At 34.8% G+C, this 25,176-nt stretch overlaps 2 protein-coding genes and 1 long non-coding RNA gene across 12 annotated transcripts in view; 2 read left to right on the top strand and 1 right to left on the bottom strand.

Moving 5' to 3' along the window:
• Positions 1 to 15,441, top strand: part of LOC139992650 (uncharacterized) — a 94,249-nt gene extending 78,808 nt beyond the window's left edge. For 5 of the 6 annotated variants that reach the window (XM_072013707.1, XM_072013717.1, XM_072013696.1 and 2 more), the window contains 11 exons: positions 54 to 127; positions 211 to 309; positions 6,187 to 6,535; positions 7,914 to 8,174; positions 8,288 to 8,438; positions 8,529 to 8,640; positions 8,764 to 9,979; positions 10,238 to 10,288; positions 10,377 to 10,420; positions 10,496 to 10,648; positions 10,739 to 15,441. In XM_072013707.1, coding sequence (XP_071869808.1) covers positions 54 to 127; positions 211 to 309; positions 6,187 to 6,535; positions 7,914 to 8,174; positions 8,288 to 8,438; positions 8,529 to 8,640; positions 8,764 to 9,979; positions 10,238 to 10,288; positions 10,377 to 10,420; positions 10,496 to 10,648; positions 10,739 to 10,825 — 2,597 coding nt within the window. In that variant the 3' untranslated portion in view covers positions 10,826 to 15,441. Of the gene's footprint in view, positions 1 to 53; positions 128 to 210; positions 310 to 6,186; positions 6,536 to 7,913; positions 8,175 to 8,287; positions 8,439 to 8,528; positions 8,641 to 8,763; positions 10,024 to 10,237; positions 10,289 to 10,376; positions 10,421 to 10,495; positions 10,649 to 10,738 lie in introns of those variants that run through there. The other variant, XR_011801174.1, reaches the window with a different exon arrangement.
• A 752-nt stretch (positions 15,442 to 16,193) lies between these two features.
• Positions 16,194 to 25,016, bottom strand: Aplip1 (JNK-interacting protein Aplip1). Of its 5 annotated transcripts, none has more exons than XM_072013938.1 (8): positions 24,848 to 25,016; positions 22,333 to 22,557; positions 21,020 to 21,261; positions 20,052 to 20,327; positions 19,710 to 19,862; positions 19,219 to 19,499; positions 18,943 to 19,121; positions 16,194 to 18,502 (listed from the first exon to the last, which is right to left on the bottom strand). In XM_072013938.1, exons 1-8 carry the CDS (start codon positions 24,928 to 24,930, stop codon positions 18,430 to 18,432), a joined length of 1,512 nt encoding a protein of 503 aa, XP_071870039.1. In that variant the 5' UTR covers positions 24,931 to 25,016; the 3' UTR covers positions 16,194 to 18,429. The 5 variants fall into 5 exon arrangements, with proteins under 5 accessions (XP_071870039.1, XP_071870057.1, XP_071870048.1 ...); XM_072013956.1 differs by having other exon boundaries at positions 21,020 to 21,240; XM_072013947.1 differs by having other exon boundaries at positions 22,345 to 22,557.
• LOC139992863 (uncharacterized) lies at positions 21,196 to 23,319 on the top strand. The gene is made up of 3 exons (XR_012453399.1): positions 21,196 to 21,322; positions 22,306 to 22,566; positions 22,699 to 23,319. It is a non-coding gene; the product is annotated as an uncharacterized lncRNA (long non-coding RNA).
• Positions 25,017 to 25,176: the final 160 nt, after the last annotated feature.

Raw genomic sequence — 25,176 nt, 5'->3', positions numbered from 1 at the left:
TAATAGTTTCTCATCTAATCGATTCATACGTATTGATTTGCGTACGTTTTCAGCGGTCGGTCGTGGTACAGTTGACTTCCTCCCTCGAGAGCTTGGCGAGCTGGACCTGGAAAAATATATCGTCGACGTGAGTACTCGTAAATCGGTCCAGTCCTGTTATCGTTACACACGTTTTGAACACGTTAAAATCGTTTTTGTTAACCGTAACAGAACTTGATCGAAAGCGGGGGGTTCTTCATAGTCATCACGACAACCGGGAAGATAGTTTACGTCAGCCGGCAGGTTCAGGAACACCTTGGACATACCCAGGTAAATTTTCTTCTCTTTCCTGCTATTTTATAAGCGAACGTTTCCAGACGATTGGATCTGGAAATGTAATCGTTCGTTGAGTGGCATTCGATCATAGATTCAATAGCTATCGAACGAAGTAAAATTTAAGCGAAATAAATAAATTACATCCGTAAGTAAATGTCGTAACGTGGTTCTAAAATCTAGCGAGATTGTAATGCTGACTGCATGAAACTTTAAATTCGATCGATCGTCGAATTTAAGCGACGTTAGACCAAGTGTATTTACGAGGGAAGATCCTCGAGCCGCAAATTCGAAAACTTTTGAAACTTTGGAAATATGTAGAGAATATACAGATACGTAGTACTCAATTTTCTTTTCTGCTGTTCAAATTGGACTCGTTATAATATTCATCAATTTTCTACCGAATGATAGTCCAAATTAAAAGAAGTATCTATCGCTAGAAAATCCTTTTCCTGTCTCTTATAGTTGGCGAGTTATAACGCAAGATCGGAAAGTAAATTCTTCAGAAGTGGATTTCACCCCCTTAAAGTGAAATTAGGTAACAAAAAAGATTGCATAATATCGCCTCTATATCCTCTAAGTATCTGCAAAGTTTCATAATCTTTTTAACTTGCGGCTCGAGTATCTTCGCTCTTTAGATGGAGTAAAAATTATGTGCGTTCGAATAAACCTGGTTTCAACTCCAATAAACGTCGAGGTTTTACAACGACGTATAACAATTCTAACAAAATCGTGAAATTTTCAATATTCTGGCTAAATTTCTTTGTCTTATGTTTTAAGATTGAGGTTTTTAAAATAAGTATTAAATAGAAGAGTACAGTGAATCCTTTGTCTATGACTTTATACCTGTTCTTCATCTTGCCTCTATCTTTTTCAGCCTTGCCGTACCATAACGCTGTTTCTCACGAAAAGTTTCCTCCCTCTAAAGTCCCTAGATAATCTGTTCATCGTTCTCTCTAAAACTTTCCTTCTCCTCGCTATCCTCTCAAACTTCATTCCCGGCTCTCATCGCACGCTATCCACCCTTAAAACCACACTCAGCCCATTCACAAACACACATATACACCGACACGCAACTTCTTATCCCGTAACGAAATAAACGCGAATCTTCGCGATTTAAGTCACATTCATTCACATAGGTCCACATTTTACTTTATCCGGCAACCCTATCTGCCGAATATGTCTCTTCCTACAAATTCAGAAATGAGAATCCTAAACTCTTGAAACGTCATTAGACGGGAGTCTATGCTACGAAGATTTTTACATTATTACACAACGTATTTTAGACGAACGTGAAATAATATTTGATATTTACGCGTTTCGTGTTTTCATTCAAATATGTTATAACATAAAAGTGTGTTCCTTATATATAGTTCATAACGTTAGAACGCAGAGTTCAACGTAAATTAACGAGATGTTAACATCGTCGTTTGAGGAAGAAACAATTTGTATATTTAAAAAAAGCTAGATTTTTCTATTTTCGTTAACCCACTGGGGAAAATTTGTTAAGAAGTTGGAGAAATAGCTTTTTTACAACTAAATGGGTCGAGTTAGCCTTTCGGTGAACGTATTTTATACGAACGTGAAATAATATTTGATATTTACGCGTTTCGTGTTTTCATTCAAATATGTTATAACATAAAAGTGTGTTCCTTATATATAGTTCATAACGTTAGAACGCAGAGTTCAACGTAAATTAACGAGATGTTAACATCGTCGTTTGAAGAAGAAACAATTTGTATATTAAAAAGAAAGCTAGATTTTTCTATTTTCGTTAACCCACTGGGGAAAATTTGTTAAGAAGTTGGAGAAATAGCTTTTTTACAACTAAATGGGTCGTGTTAGCCTTTCGGTGACTTAATAATATCAAAAGCATTTGCTGCCTTGCGAAACTTCCCTTTGTACGACTGCGGTTCCCTGCATTAATAAAAAGCACCGAACCAATTGCAGTTACGGTGAAACGTAGCTCGTGCCAAGGGTCCGGAATTATCGATCAAATGAGCATAACCAGGCCGCCATGGTAACTGACGTGCACCCGCAGTACCTTTTCAACGCGTTATGTCCTTCTGAAAATTCTATATAAACGAACGATTTTACCTGTCAGAAATCATTATATACATCGATTAACAAGTTTTTCACATTTAATATTCTACCGGTATGTCGCAGATCAACTCTGACGAATATAATATATGTACGTATTTTCTTCCTTAAGTTCCTCGTCTTGCTATCAGAGACTTCTCATCAGCTGCCTTTGATATTCTCTCAATACAAGATCGATCAAACGTTGCTGATTATTTACTTATTGCATATTTATTAAGAATCTGAGTAGCGCCACAACATTACCGATGATTAATAAAATCATTCTTAACATTTTTTATCTCGACGTAATTCCCGAATTTAGGCCTCTAATTTCAGCTTTAATTTTATCTAATTAAAAGAAAAAATTCTTGATATCTTCAATTACGTACATCTGTAAATAACGGTGTTCACATATTCTCCTGAAATTCGATAAAAATCGATAATCAAACCGTAAATTATATAAATCGACGATAATTCATAGCAAGGCGTCGTCGAGCAACATTAGATATGTGATATTTCAATTTTAAAATGAACGATTAAAAGTATAAAAAGAGAACTGCCATACGTTTTTATACGAACATAAGGAACAACTAATCAGTGTTATTTTTAACTATGTGAATGATATAACGAGGCTGCAGCATGTAGCGAATAGCGTGTTTGCGTAACGAAGAGAAACATCGATGAAAACGAAACATTAACTGTTCCTTTGGTCGTTATACCGGCTTATCCCGTGTTCCTGTATTTTCGTCCTTTTTCCTTTCTTTCTTTTCTTTCTCCTTCTTCTTTTTTTTTTTTTTTTATCCTTCTTATTCATTCATTTGTCATTCTTACGGAAAGTAACCAGTTAGCTACGCGATTCGTGCTCGCTTTTCAATCGAATTGTTTACCGCACGTGTTCGGATTCGAATTATTTCGAACAGAATCCGCGGGGTTTAGATGAATACAAATACCGTGGCGTGTGTGATTTCAAAAGACAAAAAATAAAAAAGCGAAAGAGGAATTGAAACGAAAAATGGGAAAAAATGTTGCCATGTAGAATATTTCAGCGTATAATGGAAAAGAAAGAAGCGTCGCATGCAACGACAAAGAGGAAGGAGGCAAAAGAAGGGAAGAATTGCATTGTAGGAGAGAAGTTTTACGTGGCACGTGTTCCACGCTTTCCCCTGACATAGGAGGTTGAAACGGTAAAAAAATTACTCGATTTCTACGGCAAGCGCAGTTAGTTATTTTACAAAAAAAAATCAGTCGGAGGTCGATAAGCTTTTTTTCCTTTTTTCTTTTCGTAACAACTCGATAGCCTGTCGATGGATATTTCGTTCCTATTTCAAAGCGACGTTTTGAACAGAAAAAGAGAAAAAAAAAAGAGGGAACAAGAAACATAGTAATAAGATACATCAGAGATTTTCCAATATTTTAGCTTCGATTTCTTCATAAAATAGAGAAAACGTTATTTAGACTTTATAATTCGCTGAACGCTAATTGTCGTGTATTTTTCGATTATGAATCTTCTTTGGCAAAATAATAAATACAGTGGCGTGGAATATGTTGACATTTCTTTCTGCCTTTTCGTTTTATTTGTATCGTTGAACATCCTTAAGGCTAATGTTGCACAACTTACTCGCTGGTTTCGCTTCGTTATTAACTTCATAACCGGTGTCCTCTAAGTGAAGGAACATAGAGCAATAATGAATAAAGTTTCCTCTGGAACTTTACATTATGGTATCCCGATAATTACGAAAACTGCGATTGAGAACATTTTTAACATGGAACATCTCGGTTTCCAATCTTATCTGTTCTATCTTCGATGTACAATCGCATCGTTAAATGGTAAACGCGTTCACTGCGTACGTTTCGAACGATACGAATCTATATTTGCATACGATTGTACAATGTGTATAAATTAAAATAAATGTTACCACATTGATGATATAATCCTAATTATCATTAAAAGAAAATAGTCCAAGATTTTTTTGAGTTATAGACTTAACGACGGTAAGAACAAGCCCGACTATGACTTACGTATGAAAAAATGCACAGACTGTATACCCAAGTTACAAAAATATACAAAATTTCCAAAGCAGAGAGTTAGTTATGGCGTGAGAGAGACCTCGGTTTTTTAGGTTCCGTCTCATTAATCTCGCTCATAAAAATATAAATTTACATAAACGTTTGTAACGCTACGCGTTGTGTACAAAGCCGATCTTTGTACATTTTTTGAAAAAGACGATATAGAAATAGATCTTGAGCGAAAATTATCCGTACGAGCACACGGCACAGTGATAAAAATCCAATCAGCGGTGAACGTGTTAGACTCAGCTCGGACGACTCGTCCCTTTTATCAAGCGTCTTCGTGCTTCATAGCCGTCCGAGCATACTACAAATGCCAAAGGGAGAAGCTGCAACAAGTAGCACCAGGCGAAAGAAAGCAAAAAGCAAGCCATCATGGACGACGAAGCTTTTGCAGCTTGGACGAAGAAGCAAACGACGAAGACCAAACTCTGAACAGAGTCTGGCACCGTGAAAGGCAAAAAGTTCCTGTTCTATCGATCCACGTGGTTCTGTAATAGAGGAACCTTCGTGGCGTTCCAGATTCGAGCATAACGATAATTCGACGCTCGAGCGTAACGAACCTGATGTTCGGCCGAGTTCCGACTTCGAAAGCGTAAGGATACCAGAAGATGGTTGAAAGAAAGAAGAGGGCTAGAGCCAAGAGGTGGAGAATGAAGGGAGATGAAAGAGGCAGAGACACGAGAGACCAAGAGGAAAGAAGAAAACGAGAAAGAAGAGGATCGAGAGAGAAAGGAAGAAAGATGGTGGAGGCGGGGCGAAGAGTTGTTTGCGCGGGATCCTCCGGGTTTTTTAAGGAGATAGTCACAATCAGCCGGTATTGTTCTCAAGGAGAAACTCCCCGCGGTGAAAACGAGCCCCGTCGCCGACGTGGTGCACCGCGTTGGCCACGATTAAATCGCAACTCCGCCATCGAGATGCAGAAGGAGACCGGGCAAGAACGCGTGGACGTGTAGCCAGTTTCAACGAAAGCGTTCGTGGAATTCGACGGAATCGGGATTCGAGCGCAGAAAAGCTACAAAAGTTCCAATAATAGCGATTGGAGTTGGATCTGAAACAAGTCGATTGGTTTCGTTTGATCGTAGGTGATCGCAAGTTTGATAGATAGATTTGAGCTAGGTATAGTAACTTGAGTACAAGGTATTTCATTTTTATTTCTATTCTATATTTCAGACGATATTCTACAGATATTCTATTGGCGGTCAAAATGCAGTGTCAAATACGGAATAGAAAGTAAAATCTTAAATTAAGTAATTCCTGCAAACAGTGCAAGTGGACCTAAGGTCCACTTAATTTTTAAAGGAAAGTCGTTTGTTCTGAAGTGATAAAGATACACAACATTTGCAAAGTATATGATGTAATAATTGCAAAGAAAGAACGTGTATAAAGAGTTTGAATTTTCTATAATTTCAGCTTTCAAACAGAACAATGTACTCTCGTTTACGTAAAACCAAACGATCAGAGAAATAAAGAGTACTCGTGCGATTAATTTTTGAAACCAATTCTTCTCACATTTTGTTTATTTTATTAAATAGATTTAATTCAGAAAATGAAATCAAGCAAATAATTCTGCTTAATTGTAATCATTATATAACTCAAGATGTTCCATACTCCTAATCCTTTTGTATCAATCCTTATCAAAGTATTAAACACTGATGTCTCCATGAAATTACAGGAGAAGGAAATCAATCGATAAACATTTTAAAAAATATGCATATGGTATTGCAGGCGGATCTTTTAGGACATTCGCTGTATACCTTCATCCATCCCAAGGATCACGAGGAATTAACGAAAAATCTCACCCCAGATGAGATTCAGGGATTGGTGTCTTCGTCTACGCCGCATATCACCGATGGGGTAAACGATAATTCCAATTCGTCGGAAGACTCGACAACGCCGAAGAACGATAGGAAACAATTCCGAGAGCAGAGACGTGGCTTTGAACTTAGAATGCTGCATCATACTGCGTCGAGGCGCGAGCACACGCGATACGAATGGTTCGAGATCTCAGGAATGCTCAGGCTGGCGGATGCTTGCAAAAATTCCGATTCGAACCCCAATCGAACGAAACATCGAGGTAAAGATGTGTACCGAAGCTCATTGAGATATCGTAACAGCGTTCATAATCGTTAAAATCGAGGCTTATGGGTGTAAGTTGTGTTCTTTTGGCGATAATGTCTCGATATTTTGCAAAGATCGTGACTAATTTCATAAGAAGTCGAACGAGACACTGACATTAATGTACTCTGCCATTCATAAATCGCGAGTCACTTAGCACGTTCAAGGTAAATGTATGTGAAAATGTTGTAATCACAAAACGTAGTGAGTACTTAGTATAATTTAGTTCTCTTTATAGTATACGTGTTTGTTGACGTGTTTTGGAGATTTTACATTGATCCGTTTTACTATGCTTTATTTTTTACATTAGCAGATGTTTCATCACTTACTTATAGATAGAATGCTTATGGTGATTTGTTATTAATAATTAATTGCACATAACAGACGAGACAAATTTATCATTTTTCAATATTTACGACTAAATGTCGACCCTTAATAACAAGCTTGTATATTACCTAAAATATTAAACTTAAAATCTTCTTCCAGAAGACGCGACTTATACCCCTGAAAATGTAATTTTTATACTTTTATACTACTATGAAAGTCTCGAATCTCGGGCATAACAGTATTATTTAATTTTATCAATAGTCTACGCTATATAACAATAATGTAATTTTTGTCATTGTGATTTATTCATATTCTATTCGATAAATTGTACTCATTCTTACACGAGGCGAACGGTCCATGGATCTTGATCGATTCGAGACGGAGACGTGTCGAGTTTCTTCCAATTCGGATTCTATGGGACTATGTTCCTCTTTTATCACGACACGTCGGGACCGGTAACGTTGGTTTTGAAACGGGTATCGCAAATATTTATCCTAGCCATGTATTTAAATTTAGACCGTCGCCTTCGTCGGCTAGAGGTGTAGGCGTAGTCGCAGATCCGTTCAATCGTCTAGATTCTCCGCTTTTAATCTCGTGAATTTACAGATTAGAACACGCATAAATGCATGTAGATGCGTCTTATATTTGAATACTACTCGTTGTTTTCCAATTGTTACCTCACGTTTTTCAATGATACCATACGAACAGAATTATATGGAAATCTCGAAGAAAAGATCTATTGGACATTTTGGTGAAAGTTGAATTAACAGCAAAGTATGAGGACTCTGTTGATCGTTTTAATAAACACAGGTAGCAGATACCTTCAGTCAGATGGCGATGTAATGTTAACCAGAAGAAACACGTTAGACTTTTGAAACTAGCGGAGCAACGTAACTTAGAAAACACTTGTTCCCAAAATGTATTAAATCGCGCATTAGTCGCTGGACCATTCGATTTCATGCAATTTGTATTAAACGGAAAATAATAAGGATTCTAATCTTCTTTTACAGAAATCACATCGACCAGCAACGATATCGTTTTCGTGGGTGTAGCGAGGTTGTTGATGAGGCGGCCCATTACCAAAATATCGATCATAGACGCGAATAAGGACGAGTATATCACTCGACATTTGGTAGACGGCCGGATCATTTACTGCGATCACAGGATATCGGTAGTGGCTGGTTACTTATCAGAGGAGGTGTCGGGTATGAGCGCCTTCGGTTTCATGCACATGGATGATCGTATCTGGGCGATGGTTGCGCTTCGTCAAAGTGAGTAGAAAAGCTTGCACTTTTTGCAGTCCTGCATTTTTCTTCTCATTTTCTTCAGTAATTATTTTACGTTTCGTTGTAATTGTTCGAATAATTAATATAATAATTTATAGTGTACGATCGGGCGGAGACTTGCGGATCATCCTGCTACAGACTAACTTCGAAAACGGGCGAATCCATTTATTTACGCACTCATGGATATCTAGAAGTTGATAAGGATTCGCAAATTGCGGTGTCCTTCGTATGCATAAACACATTAGTATCGTAAGTATCGCGGTATATCTCTGGGATGACGCGAATTTTTCTTTTCTTAAATTTGTTACAAACAAATTTATGGTATGGCTATTACGATAGGGAGGAAGAAGGTATCAAGCTAATGAATCAAATGAAGAAGAGATTTTCTGCTACGATCTCTGAGACTGTGAGAGCAATGATTCAGAATGGTGATGATACATCGATCGACTTGGTAATTTACTTTATAAATTTATGCGTAATGAATAATAAAATGTTTTAAGACAGAAATGGAAGAATATCATTGAGCTAAAGTAATTATTAGAAAATTATTAGAAATATTTAATCATACTTGCAGGGCTCAGATTCGCAACATTCGAGAAGTAGTGTGGAGGATACCTCGCAACTAGAGGACGCAATTACCTATCTAGTTAGCGATTTGTCGTCGCCTCTTCCGGAGGATCGCCTCACAGCATCGCCTATGCCAAACGAACAATACGTAAAGGCTGCAATGATTTCGCAACATTTACCGCCAGCTGCTGCTCAAGCTCGGAAACTGGGCATTAAAAAGATCAATCATTATTTGATGGTACAAGGCAAAGGAAGTCGGGATCAAACACAAGAGTCCAAAGCAAATAATAATAAACAAGATTCCAAAGAGAGGCAGGACAAATCAAAGTCACCTGAAAAAAAAATAACGTTACATGAAGTAACAGAACAGCACAATCTTCATGATAATTCACAAGATAACCAGAATTCACCACAAATGAACAGCATAATCACCACAAATGAGGCGACTGTAGAAACATATATAAGTACCCAACGAGATTCTGGAATGTCTCATCTTGAGACCTCTCAGAATGTGAATATTTTGAGTCCTACTGCAGCTGTCAAAGTCTCCACAAATGTTTCAAATTCGCATAATCTATGTAAAATTAAAGTCGAACGTAACATAGATACATCGACCATGGATTCGTACATAAGTACTCAACGAGATTCTGGGGTGTCTCATTTTGAGGTATCTCAGAATGTGGATATTTTGAGTCCTACTGCAGCTGTCAAGAACCCCCAAAATGTTTCAAGTTCGCATAATCTATGTAAAATTAAAGTTGAACATAACACAGATGCTTATACGCATCAACAGAAGCCTGTGATGGATTATGTTGAAAATAATGTCGATAATAATATTACATCTGACTCGAAGAATCTTCCACTGAAGAGGATATATAGCGACGAAGATACTAATACAAGTTGCAGTAAAAAAAGACACAGTAACGTTCCTTACGCGTCATCTGACTCAAGCGACGATCAACAGAATGTTTCATGCAAGTCTTTTATTGACCAGGAATTTTCAGAACTTTCATCGGACTTCAATCAGTACAACAATATAAATCCTCAGTCGATAAATGTTGCGGAATCTCCGAATTCAATTTTAAACGACGTCATTGTCGATTATCAACAACAGGTGGATTCTAGCGTACCGTTTATATCTCCAAATCTGGATGACGAATTTAACCGTCTTCAGGATCTGAAGGACGATCCATTGCTGAATCCAGGCCTGGGCGCAAATCCAGGTACCGAACTGAGTAAAGTAACGCTGCATTCATCTACAAACAAAGTAAACAAACAAATTATGTATATTGCAAACAGTGGGTGGTACTTTTTTCCATTTATATTTCAATCGTAAAAGCTTTCTGATAAAATTCTATAATTTTAAAATGTCAAAAATATATACACTTAAATGTCCAAACCTTTCTCTTATATCTATCTCTTTTGTGGTTCTTTTTGTTTACGTTGGGTTTCAATAAATGATAATTTAAAATCTTTTCCAGATATTATAATGAAAATAATTGATGATTTAAGATATGTACCGATTCTTGAAAGTAAGTATATATATACTTATTTGTTATACAATATTAATACGTATCCAGATGAACTTTTCAAATTACTTTTTTTTTTTTAATATTTCAGATCCCTTCAATGAAACGCAAGTACAACAACTACCTGATAACAATGTAAGTGTAGATTGTTAAAAATGTAAATGTATAGTATTACAGAATATATATCGATTATTATTAATTTTATAATAGATTATCAATAAAGAGATAAAAAGGAAACATCTTCAACTCATGAATAGCATAGCATTACAAGAATCAGAGCTCAATAATATAGAAAGAGACCTGAAAAATCCAGTTTTACGAGCAAAAAGGGAAAGTTTAACACCACAAATGGGGTCCATACAGGTATGGATAAAAGAACAATTTCTAATTATAATCTTCTTAATGCACTTTATTTTTAAAAAATTAAACGCAATTTTTTATTTTGAATTTTAGGCAGAACATAATAAGCAGAAACAAATTCTTGAAACACTACAACAAGACCATATGCAAATAAACATAAAACACAATATTGGTGTATAAAAATTTTCGGAAATGCCTACAACACAGTTTCAAAAATACTTCTAATCTTAGCAAGTTGTTCCTTTAAGAAGGAAAGTGTTATTTCACCAAGTTCATAATAATTAAAAGATAAGTATACTGAGAAGAAGTATACAGTTGGTAATGATGTACGTGTTGTTGCACATCTGTTGCACTGAATATTCCAATGAAGTTTACAATAACTTATTCGTCTATCAATGACACAACGATAAAGTGAAAGAACATGAAATAACAATGCAACAATATAGCGAGGTCGATTTACGTACTATGATTTAAGAAGAGATAATAATATTTATTATCAGAGACATCTAGTGAAAATAAAGTGTCAGTTGAAATAACTTCAATATTTTGTTTTCAAATTGAACTAAGAAGAAAAAACATTGCAAGTAGGAAACAGACAAACTAATTAAGATACTTTACGTCGTGTGTATGCAGAATTTTTAAAACGCATTACACATCGCCTAATGTTTGGCGTAAATATGAACAATTTATGTATTGTAAGTGGTGAGCGTGTTTTACATTTTTAAAGGTCCAGTGTTGCGCAGTTTTCAAATTTTATCATAGCAAACTTGTGTATAGTGTAAAACCAATTTTGGATGGACACACTATTTCTTTAGCCTTCAGGACCGTTTGTGCTCACCCGCCGTTCTCGATTGAGAACGAAAACTATTTCTACGTCGAATAGACTAGAATATGTATATGTATGAATGGATTTTACCAATTCTGTTTAAATTGTACTAATTATCGAAATTCGATTTAATCCATACTAATAAAAGCAAGATGGTAGTACAAAATTTCTGTTTTGAACGAAAAAAACTGTCTTTAAGAAAGAATATATTATAAAAGGAATATTAGGTACATAATTGTATGTAGCTTTTATTATTGTTACTTGAAAATAGTAACAATCACATATTGACTATAAACGTTTCGACTCTTATCGATTTCTTTTTTTCCTAAAACAATTTCTAAAATTGTGTGGATTGCTTATTATTTCTCTATTCATGTATATACTACTTGTGACATACATATACACTTTTAAGCATTTGACGCATTAACTCGTTATTTTTACAAATTTTTTGAGAGAGTTCAATTCCATTGTATATATACGTAAATCAATGTTATATTTCGTGTTTGCAATCGTCATGTATGACGAGTTTTTAGATTTTATTGGTCTCATTATCCATCCATAAGTAGCATAATCAGGCAAATGAACTTGCCATTGAATGTAAAAAGAATGTTAAAATATACAGAATGGAATTGTGCACAGGAAAAATTATACATTATGGACATATTCAATACATATGAATAATATGTATATCATTTTAGTCCCATTTTCCTATGTACAAGTATCAATAAGGCTGATAGATTGTAAATAAGAATTCCGAATATTTCATTGATCGTATTACCGATTAAGGAAGTACGTTTCCTTTTAGGCCGTTTTCTTCTGTTCTTTGTGTATTGTTCATCATTCATTCATGTTGTATATCTATTTACGGTTCATGTGCTATTTCTTAAATACACTAAAGAGTTTTTCATGCTCCTACCTACTGATACTAGTTATGATATCAGTAGAGTCGTAATTTACAAATAATCTTCCAATGTTCATGCAACCATCACCCCTTTTTTAACGTAAATTCGTATTTTGAAATATGACGACAAAGCATTGTACGCATGATATTTTTTAAAGTAACAATATTCGTATAGACTCAAATCAGAGAATCCAATTTATATTATTTTATGTGCTTGATGACTTAGCAAAAGTTAATATAGATTATGTATCTATTATGATTATCCTTGAACGATGCTTTGTACAAATAAGAATTATGAAATTACGAGAAAAGGGTAATTATCTGCGTATAATTATCTACGTATATGTGTATAATCATGTTCATTGTAAAAAAAAATGATCGTTAACTCGTTTTTATGTCATTGACATCGATGTCAAGCGTATTGAGGTAGATGATCGTTCTATTTTCGTTTTCTTCAACTAGTGTTATGATATATAAATGTATAGTATATTAAGAAAAGTATAATATATTAAGATATAAACTATGCTCATTTTTATGGTTAAGAGAGTTCGACTATTCTTACCTCATGATCGTTTGACGTTGATAAGAATCTAAACTTTTTTACATACTATCATACTGTTAGTAAAGATATAAATGATCCCGCGTGTAATCATTATATTATGGGGGTGTTTAGTTAAGTGAATGGCAGACTTTCCAATTTGTCATTATCATCATAGTACAAATAGCAAATTTAAAGTGTCTATGTTTAGTGTCACTCTTGATCCCTTTAATTTATCAAGCAAATTGTTCATATGTTTTATGATTCTTGGTGATGCATTTCGTGCTTAGCCACCGTGCTCATGTTTTGTATGTCTAAAAAAGTATGCATAGAAATGATATTTCTACAATTAATTGTTATTGAACCAATTACAAATTGGTTAACTTATGTAGTATCTATTATATCTTGTTAATTAAAAATATTATAATACATATAAGTGACTTTTATGTGTTTCTTGAAGCCTCGTTATAAGATAACAATATGTAATTCGTATTTATATGAACATTTATTAATGGCAGTGAAAGAATATGTAATAGTCATTTGGTTTGAAAGAAAATTACAAACCTGCCACATCAAATAGAAATCAAAATCTTTGCTCGATCAGAAAATATGTTACAAAATGAACAAAACGTGACATAAACAGATGGCACTACAGGATTCGCTATATATTTAATCTTATAATACTGTAAATACTACCTTTATTATATTTTATACTCTGCTGTTTGCACATTAGTGATTTTTACAATTTCTTTCTGTAAGATAACATAGCACAATTCAGCACGATTGTGTTATACATCCTTCTTGTACATTTCTATACATATATCTTTACAAGTAAAATGACAATTTTCGAATTATTGTATGGTCGAATTACAATATTGATTTGCATCCTGTGCAAGCAATGTCAAAAACTTTTATGTAAAGCGATCGTCTCTCCGTAATCTTGTTTGTAAAAATGGAAACGAAGAAAAAGAGAGATAGAGATAGGGAGAGAGAAAGAGGGGGAGAAAACGAGAAAGAAAGGAGGAAAAAGAAAGTTGAACTTTATGATGACAGTATTACGCTTCTGCGTAAGGTAACCGCATAGTAATATATTAATCATTACTTTTTAGAAATACTGAGAACTAATAATTTAAATTAAAATCTCCATTATGCAATATGTGAGTCGTTTTCTATTGTCAGATATATATATATATATTTTTTTTTTTTTCAAGCTTACGCAGTTGTACTTTCACACGAAAGTTGGAAATATTAGTTCCTATTCTTTTTCTCATTTCACTATGTAATAAAATAAAAACGACACATATATTTGCATTCGTATTGTGTGTACAGAATTAATTACCGACCAAGCATCATTGTACAGGCTAATTTAGCTTTTAACTTCGGTGCTCTCGAAAACTTATCGAACACTGTGTAAATTTCGCCGTAGCTATTAGGATACCTGCGAATGTGATTCGCTTTTTATGAGCTTCTTTGAAGAGAAATGCGCCTCCAAATTATATTACACTTTGCACATTAGATGAAAGCATAATAAAAGTTATGTAACTGTTTAATTACAGTTATTGTATATCTTTATTAAGTACTTTCACATTCATATATGTATATGACCTGAATACCTTTATATTAATTTTATATCCACGTTTTTATGTATATATATTTATACTCAATTCGAATATGTTAATATTGGTGAATGATAATCAAAGCAAGGTGTTGAGAATTATAAGAAACTTGTAATATTGGAGGTGTATAGCTCTTCGTAGATTGCCAAAGAACGATAGAAAATATAACTGAATTCCGTTTCTCTGTTTTTTTCAAATTGAGAAAAAGAATTGATATTACTGTGCACGATGAGGAGATTCATGCAGAAATTTATAAAAATGTTTACAGTCGTGTTGTTCAGTACAGCATAAATATTGAAACGAAGGAATCTAAAGACAAGAGTTTACCATGTATACAAACATTAATTTCGAGGGACTCGTTTTCCACTGTTTAATGAAACAAAATTAAAACAAAAAAGATGTTAAACATGATTAAATTAAATTTTTGTCTTTTTGTTTACATAATTAGCATTAAAAATTGGTCTTAAGATTGTATATCTAGTAGATCGCATTCTTGCAGTAATCATTTCCTAATTTCTGTTTTCAAATAAATTAAATATGATTGAATGATAATATAAAAACAAAACACATATATAAAGAAGCATAAATAATGAGATGAAAAAAAGATAAATTCTTAGCATATTCAATACAGAAATATTATAACGATTGGGATCATGTACACTTATAACTTGTGTCAAGACTGAATTATCAAGACTTTGTAGAAAGCATAACATTTTTGTAAATAATACTGCCTGGGATAAATATATGTAGAAATTATATGAAAAAATTGCAAGCATTGCAACCCTCGTTCAAATATGTATTTTAATCCTAATGTCCTGTCTATTTCATAGAATCGATATGCGTTCTTCAATATATTTAATTGTTTCAATAAAAAAAAACAGAAAGTACAGTAAGATAATAAAATATTTAAAATGATGAGTTTATATTTATTACATAACAGGATCTTAAAATAACTGCAAGACTGGCCGCCCTGCAAAGTATTACAGACATTATCACATTAAACACTGTCAACATAACTGACAGTATTTCTTCATGTTCTTGCTGGACTGTGATTATTTTCCTGCTAGTTTAAACACATTATTTGTCCCCATAGAATTCTGTTATTCTTAAACATTCTGTTCTTCTTCTATTTCTTTTTTCTTTGCTTTTTTCTTCTGAGCATTCATCTGACTAAGAAATAAGTAAAGAGTTCTGCTAAGCATATAGGATTCATTTAGATCATGACTGTCAGAAAAGAACAATTTGGCCAGCGCTTCCAATGTAGGTATGTACGTACTTATATTACACGAACGAACAAAGCGTGTATGTTCTTTTCGAGCAAATAACTTGGTAAACAAGGTATTTTGCCCATTTACCTATCATGAGATAAAAAAAGAAAGAAAAAATCACGATCGATAACGAGGATTCATGTAGCTATTGAAAAGTTGCAACTATATCTTAATTTATGATTTTTTATCGAGCGAAGGTTCTAATCGAATCCCCAATCGAATATCTCGACGACGAAAACATCGAAAAACTTCAAATCGAAAGATAGAACGATAAATATAGGTGTCACTTTCCATAAACGATCAACGGTAACATTTCCTTTTCTTTCTTTTGTCACAAGTAAATCTACGTTTCTTTTTAATCAAGTTTTAAAGGTAACGGACATAAATGTAGTCAAAGTATGGTTTTTTGCATCACGCACCTTTTTATTCTAACTCGACGATGCAGTTCATGAAAAAATTCAAGAGTAAGTAATAATGAGTTATACACACGCGGATGATATTAATTTGTACCTGTATGAGAAAATAATCGTAAAGGCACGATACTCGAGGCGATCTCAATCAAAGGCACGTATATTTGATAGACGATGGTGCAGACAAGAGTCTCTTAGTAATGAGTAAGCACTGCAGTTTGTCTCTCAATTTTTATTCAACATACTGTGTGTAACTGAGTTGTTCAATACGTGTACAGCGTGGATCAAATCCCAAGCACGTAATCATCTAAACTAAATGATACCTATAACGAGACTGATTCATTTTTAACATATACAGAAAAAAAAAAGAAATTCGAAGAGCAATATTAGTAATTGTATTAGTTGCTGCATATAAAATGTCGTTTTTTTCAAATAAAACTTTATCAATATGTAATTTCTTCAAAATACCACATATTTAATTCAAGTAATTTTCACATGATTCATTATCTATTATTTATTATTTTAGGTTTATGAGAATTATCAGTTCTAAAATTGAAAAGGTCTTGAAGTGAAGCTGTTACAATTTCTATTAAGATGGAATAGGAAATGTCTTCGTCCTTCTCCAAATGCTAAATACATATATGTATACAGTAGCTTTCATGGTATATAAGAAAATCATACGAATATTATAATTATTCATGACGGCCAATAATAAGGTTGTGATGTTTTAAATATGTAAATCGTCTTAACGTTACATATACTTGATTTATAATAAATTTTCTCTTCTTATTTGTAATTGATAATTGGCAATAAGACAAAATTTAATGGGTTATTCCATCAACGACATTTCATATGTACCAATCTAAGAGTATTTTCGTTGACAAAAGCGATACATCGAAGGATGTCGAAGAATTTTCGAATTACGAGACTTATCATGAGACTCACGATCGAACATTATAATAAGTATGGTACAAATTAATAATCGCGACTGTTTTATATATACCTTTCATTCTTATTCATTGTTTATATTTATAGATCGACCTTTTATCGTTCGGTGCGTGCGATTTGATTCGTACTGCATGAAAGTTCACGAAACGCTGTAACGCAGTACAATCGATAATAATAATCAAGATTCAGGGAGGCCAATGTGCGTTTCGATCGTCGTTTTGCGATTCGAATGATCCGGAGGTCGCGGAATCGAATAAGATCGTAAAACGTTAAAGCCTTATCGTTTACAACGCAATCTATAATTAACGATTCTTTCGGAAAGAAAGATAGAAAAATAGACGTGTCTCTAAATACGATACGATAATAATATCTCTTGGCGCGTTTGGAGATCGTTTCCTTTCCTTTTTCTTTTTTTCAAGAAAACGATATTCTTTCGTTGCCACGATTTAAACGTAATTCGGAGCAAATTCGAAACGTTTATACGGTTGAAAGCAATGAATCGGTCGTTTTACACGCGCACGACAAAATAAATTCAAACTGAAATTTCGTTCGCTATAATTTTTTTTTTATTCTGAAATAAAATGTTGGAACGATCCACACTATTGTCGGTTTTGTCTCGTTCTATGTGTCGCTATACGGATATCTTGGTCGAAGGATCGAAAGGTTAACGATTAATTCTTATCTGGTAAGTAATTAGTGTACGTTATTCAAATATTAAAGATTTTTCACCCGGAGTTCAAGTCGTCGCATCCCATCGTAGTAACAAAAAGTAATGAAAGCGAGGAAAAATGATTTCGCGACTAATGAAATTGCCTCACAGGAACTATGGATCGATTCGTGCATAAATGGAAAGTAGTGAAGGCAGGATGGATGGATGAGATAATGGAAAACGGTCGAGATTTGTAGAAATGATAAATTAAAAAATATATAAATAATAGATCAAATTTAATAATTAATAAAAAAACAAGAAATATAAATAATAAATTGAATATGTGGAAACAATAGACGGCATTGAATAATCGGTCCCGACGTGACGCTTCCCGAAGTTGCTCGATACATACAGATATATGTACATACATATAGATCTACATACAGGTAAGTACTTATGTGTACATGTATATGCATATATGTATATGTACATAAATTGGGTGTTTGATTCGCGTCTATCATTTTTCTTTTATAATATCTACAACTAAGGGCAGTATGTACAAGGGACAAAGGAATGTGAGATTTATCTTTTCCTCCGTAGCCGCTATACGACAGGCCAGCAGTACAATCTATTCGATATAGATATCCTCTATCGGGAAAGCAGTCTCGATGAACTTGGTGTAGAACCGATGGAAAGCACGCCTACGAAAGAAAACATAATATACTTACATATCAGTAACCTTTTTAACAGTTGTAGGTAGTTTGAAACGAACGTTGGTTTATACGGTGGCTTATAATGTTCAATGAAGAGAAAAATTTAAATTACATAACGTTATAGCCGATAAAGCAAAATTTGTTTTAATTCAGCCGTGAAATTAACCCTTTGTCCTTTAATTACAAGAATGATTTAGTTGGTTCATGAGAAAACAGTAGCTATTTATTGCTATAATACAATTTTTATTTAACATTCTCGGTTTGAAGAATTGAAACTGAAGTTAGAGTTCTGAATGTAATCTATCTTTATTGAAGCAAGAAAGGAATTCTCATGAATATGATTTTATGTTATGAGTAAAGAAGTTAAATGAAATTATGAATTATAATAAAAACAAATTGATAATAAGAAAGTACAGGGAAATGCATACCCGACGGCTTCGGCAACGGGCCTCGTAGATTCTTGACCGATGAAAACGTGGCAAGCGAACCTTTGCAAGGTAGGATGCTTCGTGATGAAGCCGAGGTAGCGATGATCGCGAGGATGAAACGCGCAAAATGAAACGTTCTTAAGCGAGTAGAAATAATCGTGACAGGGTCCTTGATTCTTCTGCAAAAACACAGCGTACCATTTGTTTAAAAGAAAAGGAAAGAATAGATACGATGGAGAAGGAAATTTAAGAAGAACTTTTAAATCTTGAATATACCCGTGGTTTACTTCTATCCACCATTCGAAGACCCTGATCGGACACTTCCAAGATACAGCTTTGTGAAACGGGAGATTCTTGCGAGTTTCCGACAATTCTTCGAACTGCTTGACAAACGACACCAGTGCCTTTATGCGCCAATGTCTCCACAGATCCCAAATAACCAAGAAGGTATCTTTCCCTCTTCACCTTCGGCGCCGAGGGATCAAAGTCACTGTAATCCATGTCGACCGCGTAAGCCGAGGGGAAGATACCTTGGCGACCTGTTCTCAGATTCACACCTTCAATACGAACACAAACATATAAACATATATCAATTATTACTAACAAGTTCATTGTCATTGATGTTCTTTAACTTGAATTTCAGGTTGTTCAACATTATATCATAAGAAGAGTTTCCTTGATCTTATTTAGGAATAATTACAATTTTGTATGATTGCTCAAGATAAAGAACGGGTTGGTTAAATCTGAGAGTCAAAGAATATTCGAACCTTCACACCATAGATCGTCAGCCTCTTTCTGAACGTAAATAGGATCACCGATTTCGAGGTCGATCTCGTCATGATGTCTTGGTACGAATTTGTGCAATCCTCGATGCGTCGCCTCCAACAGCTCTAATTGAGTAAAAGGCACACCACCGCTTCCTTCGAAGCAACACGGGAACAAATATAATGAAAATTATAATGTAAAATTATATTGAAGGTTGCAATGAACAATGACATTCCGTCGTATGAGAAACAAATAGAAACTCTTAGCACGAAACACACGACCAAGTAAAACTAAGTAAAATATTTATATATAATTTACGAGAATGATATCGAGGAAAAAATCACCTGGTGTACTACTTGGCGAAACAGAGTCAGTGTTCTGCAACGTGTTACAGGGAATCGGCGACACACTTTTCGGTCCATTTTCCGGCGAATGGGCAGTGGAATGACCACTGTCAGTAGCCATTCGCTCGCTGTCAGGTGAACTATCCTCATGACGAAGCCTCGAGTGACATTTTCGTAAGACTAAGTGCGGCCGGCTAGAACTCGAACCAGTTGCTGCATTCAATTCGTCTGCCAGAGACGATGACGACTGCATAGACGTCTGACCGATAGGCAGAGCTAAAAAAAAAAAGCAAATATTTTACAAAACAAATAAATTTATTCAAGCAATTTGAATAATTAATAAATGGCTACCTTCTTCCCGAATGAGCAGGTACTTCAAATCATGTGAATTTAACATGTTTAATTTTCATGTATAAACAATGATAGACTACTTATAATGCGTTCGACGCATATTAGTACAAATGTGATCACAGGTCAATAAGTCTCAGTTATATGTATCTTCAACAAGTGACGTGACGTAAGTTAGATGTCATTATGGATTTTCTTTGGTTGCGGTCGTCGATTCTGCGGTTGAATGCGTGGTATCGTCAAGATCAGTGAATCAAAACAGGTGATGAGAAACGCATAAGATAAGGCTGATTCGCGATGGATCGTGTTACAGATTGAGGGTCACGTTGTCAAGGTATCATAGCGTAACAACCTTTTCCTCACTGACCTTTTATAGTATAAAATATCGTAGCAATTTTATTGTATATCTATTATAACCTATCTTTTTGATTCACAAAGAAGCGGAAGAAAGAACCATGAACAAAGCTGAATTGTCTCTGATAAACTATTATGACTACTACAGTTCTATAATACGTAATTTAAGAAGGATATAATAGTTACTGGGTGATATTATGTCTAAAGGGTTAAACGTATGTATATGTATATATGTATATCGATATTTACAGTTTTAAGTTTCTTACATTTCTTCGTTTTAGGAATTTCCGGTAATCTCCGACGTCTGCGCTCGGTGCTACCACTTCCAGGACGATTCGAGGGTACATGTTCAGGTGTCGGCCAGGAACTCAGACTCGAACAGGAATCCCCGACGTCGCTGACTACGCTATCTCTACCACCGTTACCGGTTCCGGCAGTGCTACCTCCACCAGGGCCCGGTCCACCGACGCCTGCCGATCGACCCCTGCTGCTCAGTCCACCGAACAAGCTAATGTCACCCAAGGGTAGTCGTGTAGTGAGCTAAGCTACCTTTCACCATGCCATTTAAAGTGTGTAGATTTTACTTTCTTTTTCTCTCTAATTGGGTTTCCACAATAGTGAGTGCCACTAATAAATTCCTATCACGATTGAGAACGGATCACAAAATTTGTTTCTTTACACAAAAGCACCACGACACTCGTATCCTTGCATACTTGTATCTTTTCTGTTTGATCAATCAGCGAATGGTCATTCGTTTTTCTTTTTTATTGTAATAAATTTCATTTCATTTGTCGGTCTATATCACACGCAATTTCAGATCCTATCGCGTTTAGTGCCTAATGTTATGTAATCTGTTCTCAATGCTTTAACGACAGGGGAAGATCGTTTCTTCAGGAGATGCAAGAGGATACACAGATGACACTGGAACGCACTGCACGTGTCACTATCCTAGTCATAAGTAAATCGACGTGCAAATTTGCCTTTACCATTAGTAGCATTTCTAAAATTAAAAGAATATCGATAGCTTTTTTTCTTGGAAAGAATAACGAGTGCTTAAAAATAATTGTAACCTTGTACATCTATAAAGATTTAATTGGAAATGTTTAAATTAATAGAGGAACAAAAACTTCTTGCATGCAGAAGTTACAAGAAGTTGCATTCAAAGAGGAAACATAGATGCACGACTAAATTTGAATTTGAATTTAAACAGGCCATCTAAATTGTTTAATATCAACGACACGTAATTAATTCATTGAACATAACATATAGTTGGAAATAATTAGAGGCTTGCCTACTCGTTTCGAAAATTATAACTAAAATTCAATCTATTCTTTGAATTAATTTCTTCGAGCAAGGAGTCCTCTAATTATCTCGAACAAAATTCAAGACAAGTTAGTTAAAATTGCCACTTTGATTTACACTTATATCAATATCATTATAATTTTTAGAGGAAAATTCTGGCTTAAACAAAAATTGCACGATCTCTTGATAATTTGTCAATTCCACAGTCTTGAATCAAAAATTTTGATCTATGGAATTTATATGTTCGCAGGCCAAAAAAGAAGTAGTGTGCACTTACGATGTTACCAACCTAAAGTCGCTATCAGCGACGATGGAACAGTTGTGATCGAGATCTTCGCTATCGTCACCGGAAGTGTGTCCGCTCTGATTCTCGTGCCGATGAATAACCACCACTTCCTCGTCCTCGGAATCGCCTGCGACTCCATCGCAAGATCTCTCGACCTCCGGGTCGCTATCCTGCGACGAGGTCGGCGAATCGTCTATCATCACATCGTGAACGAGCCTGTTTTCAGTAATAGTTCGCAGTATTAATTATTGAAATTGATCATTTAAAATATAAAACTTTTAAGAGCAAAGATCAAATGTTATTAATATTCTTACTAAATCATCATGATCATTATATTAAATTCTTGATTAATTTTAGAGGCAAAAGGTGAGACACGAAGAAGTTTTAAGCGTGTAACTAAGAAATTGAAAAAGCAGGAGGATGATATTAACGGAATGAGAATGTAATGATAACAGGAGCTGTATCTGGAAAGTCTATGTTTGTATGTACCAGGGAATCGACTATACAACTGTTAGTGAATTCTATATCATGTAGATGAATGATATATTCTTTAAATTAATTTTTCTACTAAATAATTAAATGTTTTGTAATATAAAAATGGCGTTCTTGTTATACAACGGATAATATGAAAGGTATATTTTCGTTTCTAGGAAATAGGTAAGATCTTCTATGTCATATTCAATGAACATCAGAATCGATTGAAATTTCCTAACAAAAATAATATGTCGTGTTTTAATACGTCGTCTGTTAAAATATTATCTATTTAAAAAGCAAGTGAATCAAAGTTGACAGATTGGAACTCCCAGGAAACGTCTCGCGACTAAGAAACACTCGGATATCATTGACCAACAGGTAAACGACGTGTTATTTTAATCTTGTGGTTTGCGGTATATGTATACGTATCTTCTATAAACTTCAATGTTCATATCGCCCAACAGTTATATGAAAAATTATATTTTATTTTTCTGGAAAATATAACGGTATTTTATAAAAACAATTATTTATTATTATCGAAAACGGAGAGATAGTTAGTCGTTTTAAATCCGATTCTATTTACGAACCTCGAAACTTATAATCAATTCGTCGCTGTAAAGAAATGGGGACGACAGATTAGATAATTAACGATAAAAACTGAGGCGTGACTGGTCCATTAATAGCGCGTGCTTGTTTTGTACAAAAGGCAAGTAATCATGACTGACAGCTAAAGTGGAAATCGTTTCACGTATACGATAGACTCCAATTGATTTTATTTCATTCTAACTTGCCATTTCATCGAGTATCGTTAACCATAAATAAATAAAATTTTTACGCACACTTTGCATTTTCAAATCACGGTTGATCACTTACAAAAATACCATTTGATTTATAGATTTGACTTATTAATAGCAATAAAGGAGATACTTCATTTTTATATTTACGTGTTTAAGATCTCTACATTAATTTGTTATTTTTTATGATTAAAATAGACAAAATAAAAGGATGTTATTTATACACTTGTAAAAGTAAGAAGGAAAAATCTTATAATAGTAAATCAAAGATGACATATAATGTTAAAAACGGTAAAGTAATATTTGATTTAATCGTAATATCAGTTTAATAAAATATTAAATTTGTAGCTTTTCTTATGAAAAACGATAACATTTGGCAAATGTCGTATATAGACTGCATTTTTCCGCACTGAACTTATTTCACAGACAGGGAACAGCATCGACCGCGCCTCCACAGTGTATCTTTTTGATGCACTTATACCTTACCCCTTTAATCTCCTCCCGAATGTGCAATTCATCGGGTCGAAACCTACTCCCTAAGCAATAAAATCCCAACGCAACTCGACTCGAAATGCATTGAATTAATCATCAGTTACAGAAACGAGCTACAAAAACACAATGACGCTTTTCCGTAATGGTTAAAATTTTGCAATGACGAAACTATGTCAGACTAGATTAATAAAAAGACCACAAGTATTTCTACAAGAAAGTAATCATACTGCTACAAGTTAAATCAAGAGGGTTGCTTTTCTTCTCATTGTAATCACATACAACTAATTCCCAATTTTACAATCGCTACAACAGACATGCTATATCATAAACGTACATTCACATCGAACGTTGCCAATTAATTTCATCCCGTCTCTACTATTTTTACAGCTCCTTACAGCTCGACCCTAAAGAACACGTTCACCTACTATACTGTCAGAAGCCTTGTCACATTGTCGATAGCGCAACCCCTATTTAAGGAGGTATACTTTTACGTCAAAGATCGTCCTAATTCAGTGATCGTAGCAGAAACCAATATGTTCAAAAATCTACCTTTCTAATAAAACAAGGAAAAAGGAAGAACAAGTAAATTATACACTCTACAAATAGAATGTCCCATCGACGTGTCACCGATGTACGTTTCACGCCATCCTTTCTAACGATTCGCCTTCAAACGTCGGAAACATCGCACGTTGTACGGAAATATATTCGGAAAGGCAAAACAGGAGAATGGAACGCCATGTACTCACGTGTAATTGGAAAGTGGTGCCTTGAGATGCTGTGGAAGCCTCTCAAAATAGTGTCGAAATTCCTCAAATTCGGTATCGGCCATTCTGCAACAGCCAGCGGAAAACAGACGGCGTGGGGTCGGTCCTGAAGGCGGCCGTGACGGCCTGATGGAGAGCTGCTCGGCGACCCCCGGAAAACCGTTAGGGCCAAGATGTCGCTGACGTTGGGGACGACGTCGGTCGAGCACCACCGCTTCGACGCTACTCGCGACGCCCTATTGATTCCTGCGTGGTAAGCGTCGCGCACACCCCCGCGTGCACTCGATGATTTTCCGTGAACGCGCCGCCAG

The sequence above is a fragment of the Bombus fervidus genome, chromosome 2 (assembly GCF_041682495.2).
Source record: "Bombus fervidus isolate BK054 chromosome 2, iyBomFerv1, whole genome shotgun sequence".
Taxonomy (NCBI): domain Eukaryota; kingdom Metazoa; phylum Arthropoda; class Insecta; order Hymenoptera; family Apidae; genus Bombus; species Bombus fervidus.
The sequence above is the reverse complement of the archived record's forward strand: the minus strand, read 5'-3'. Positions and strand labels throughout refer to the sequence as shown.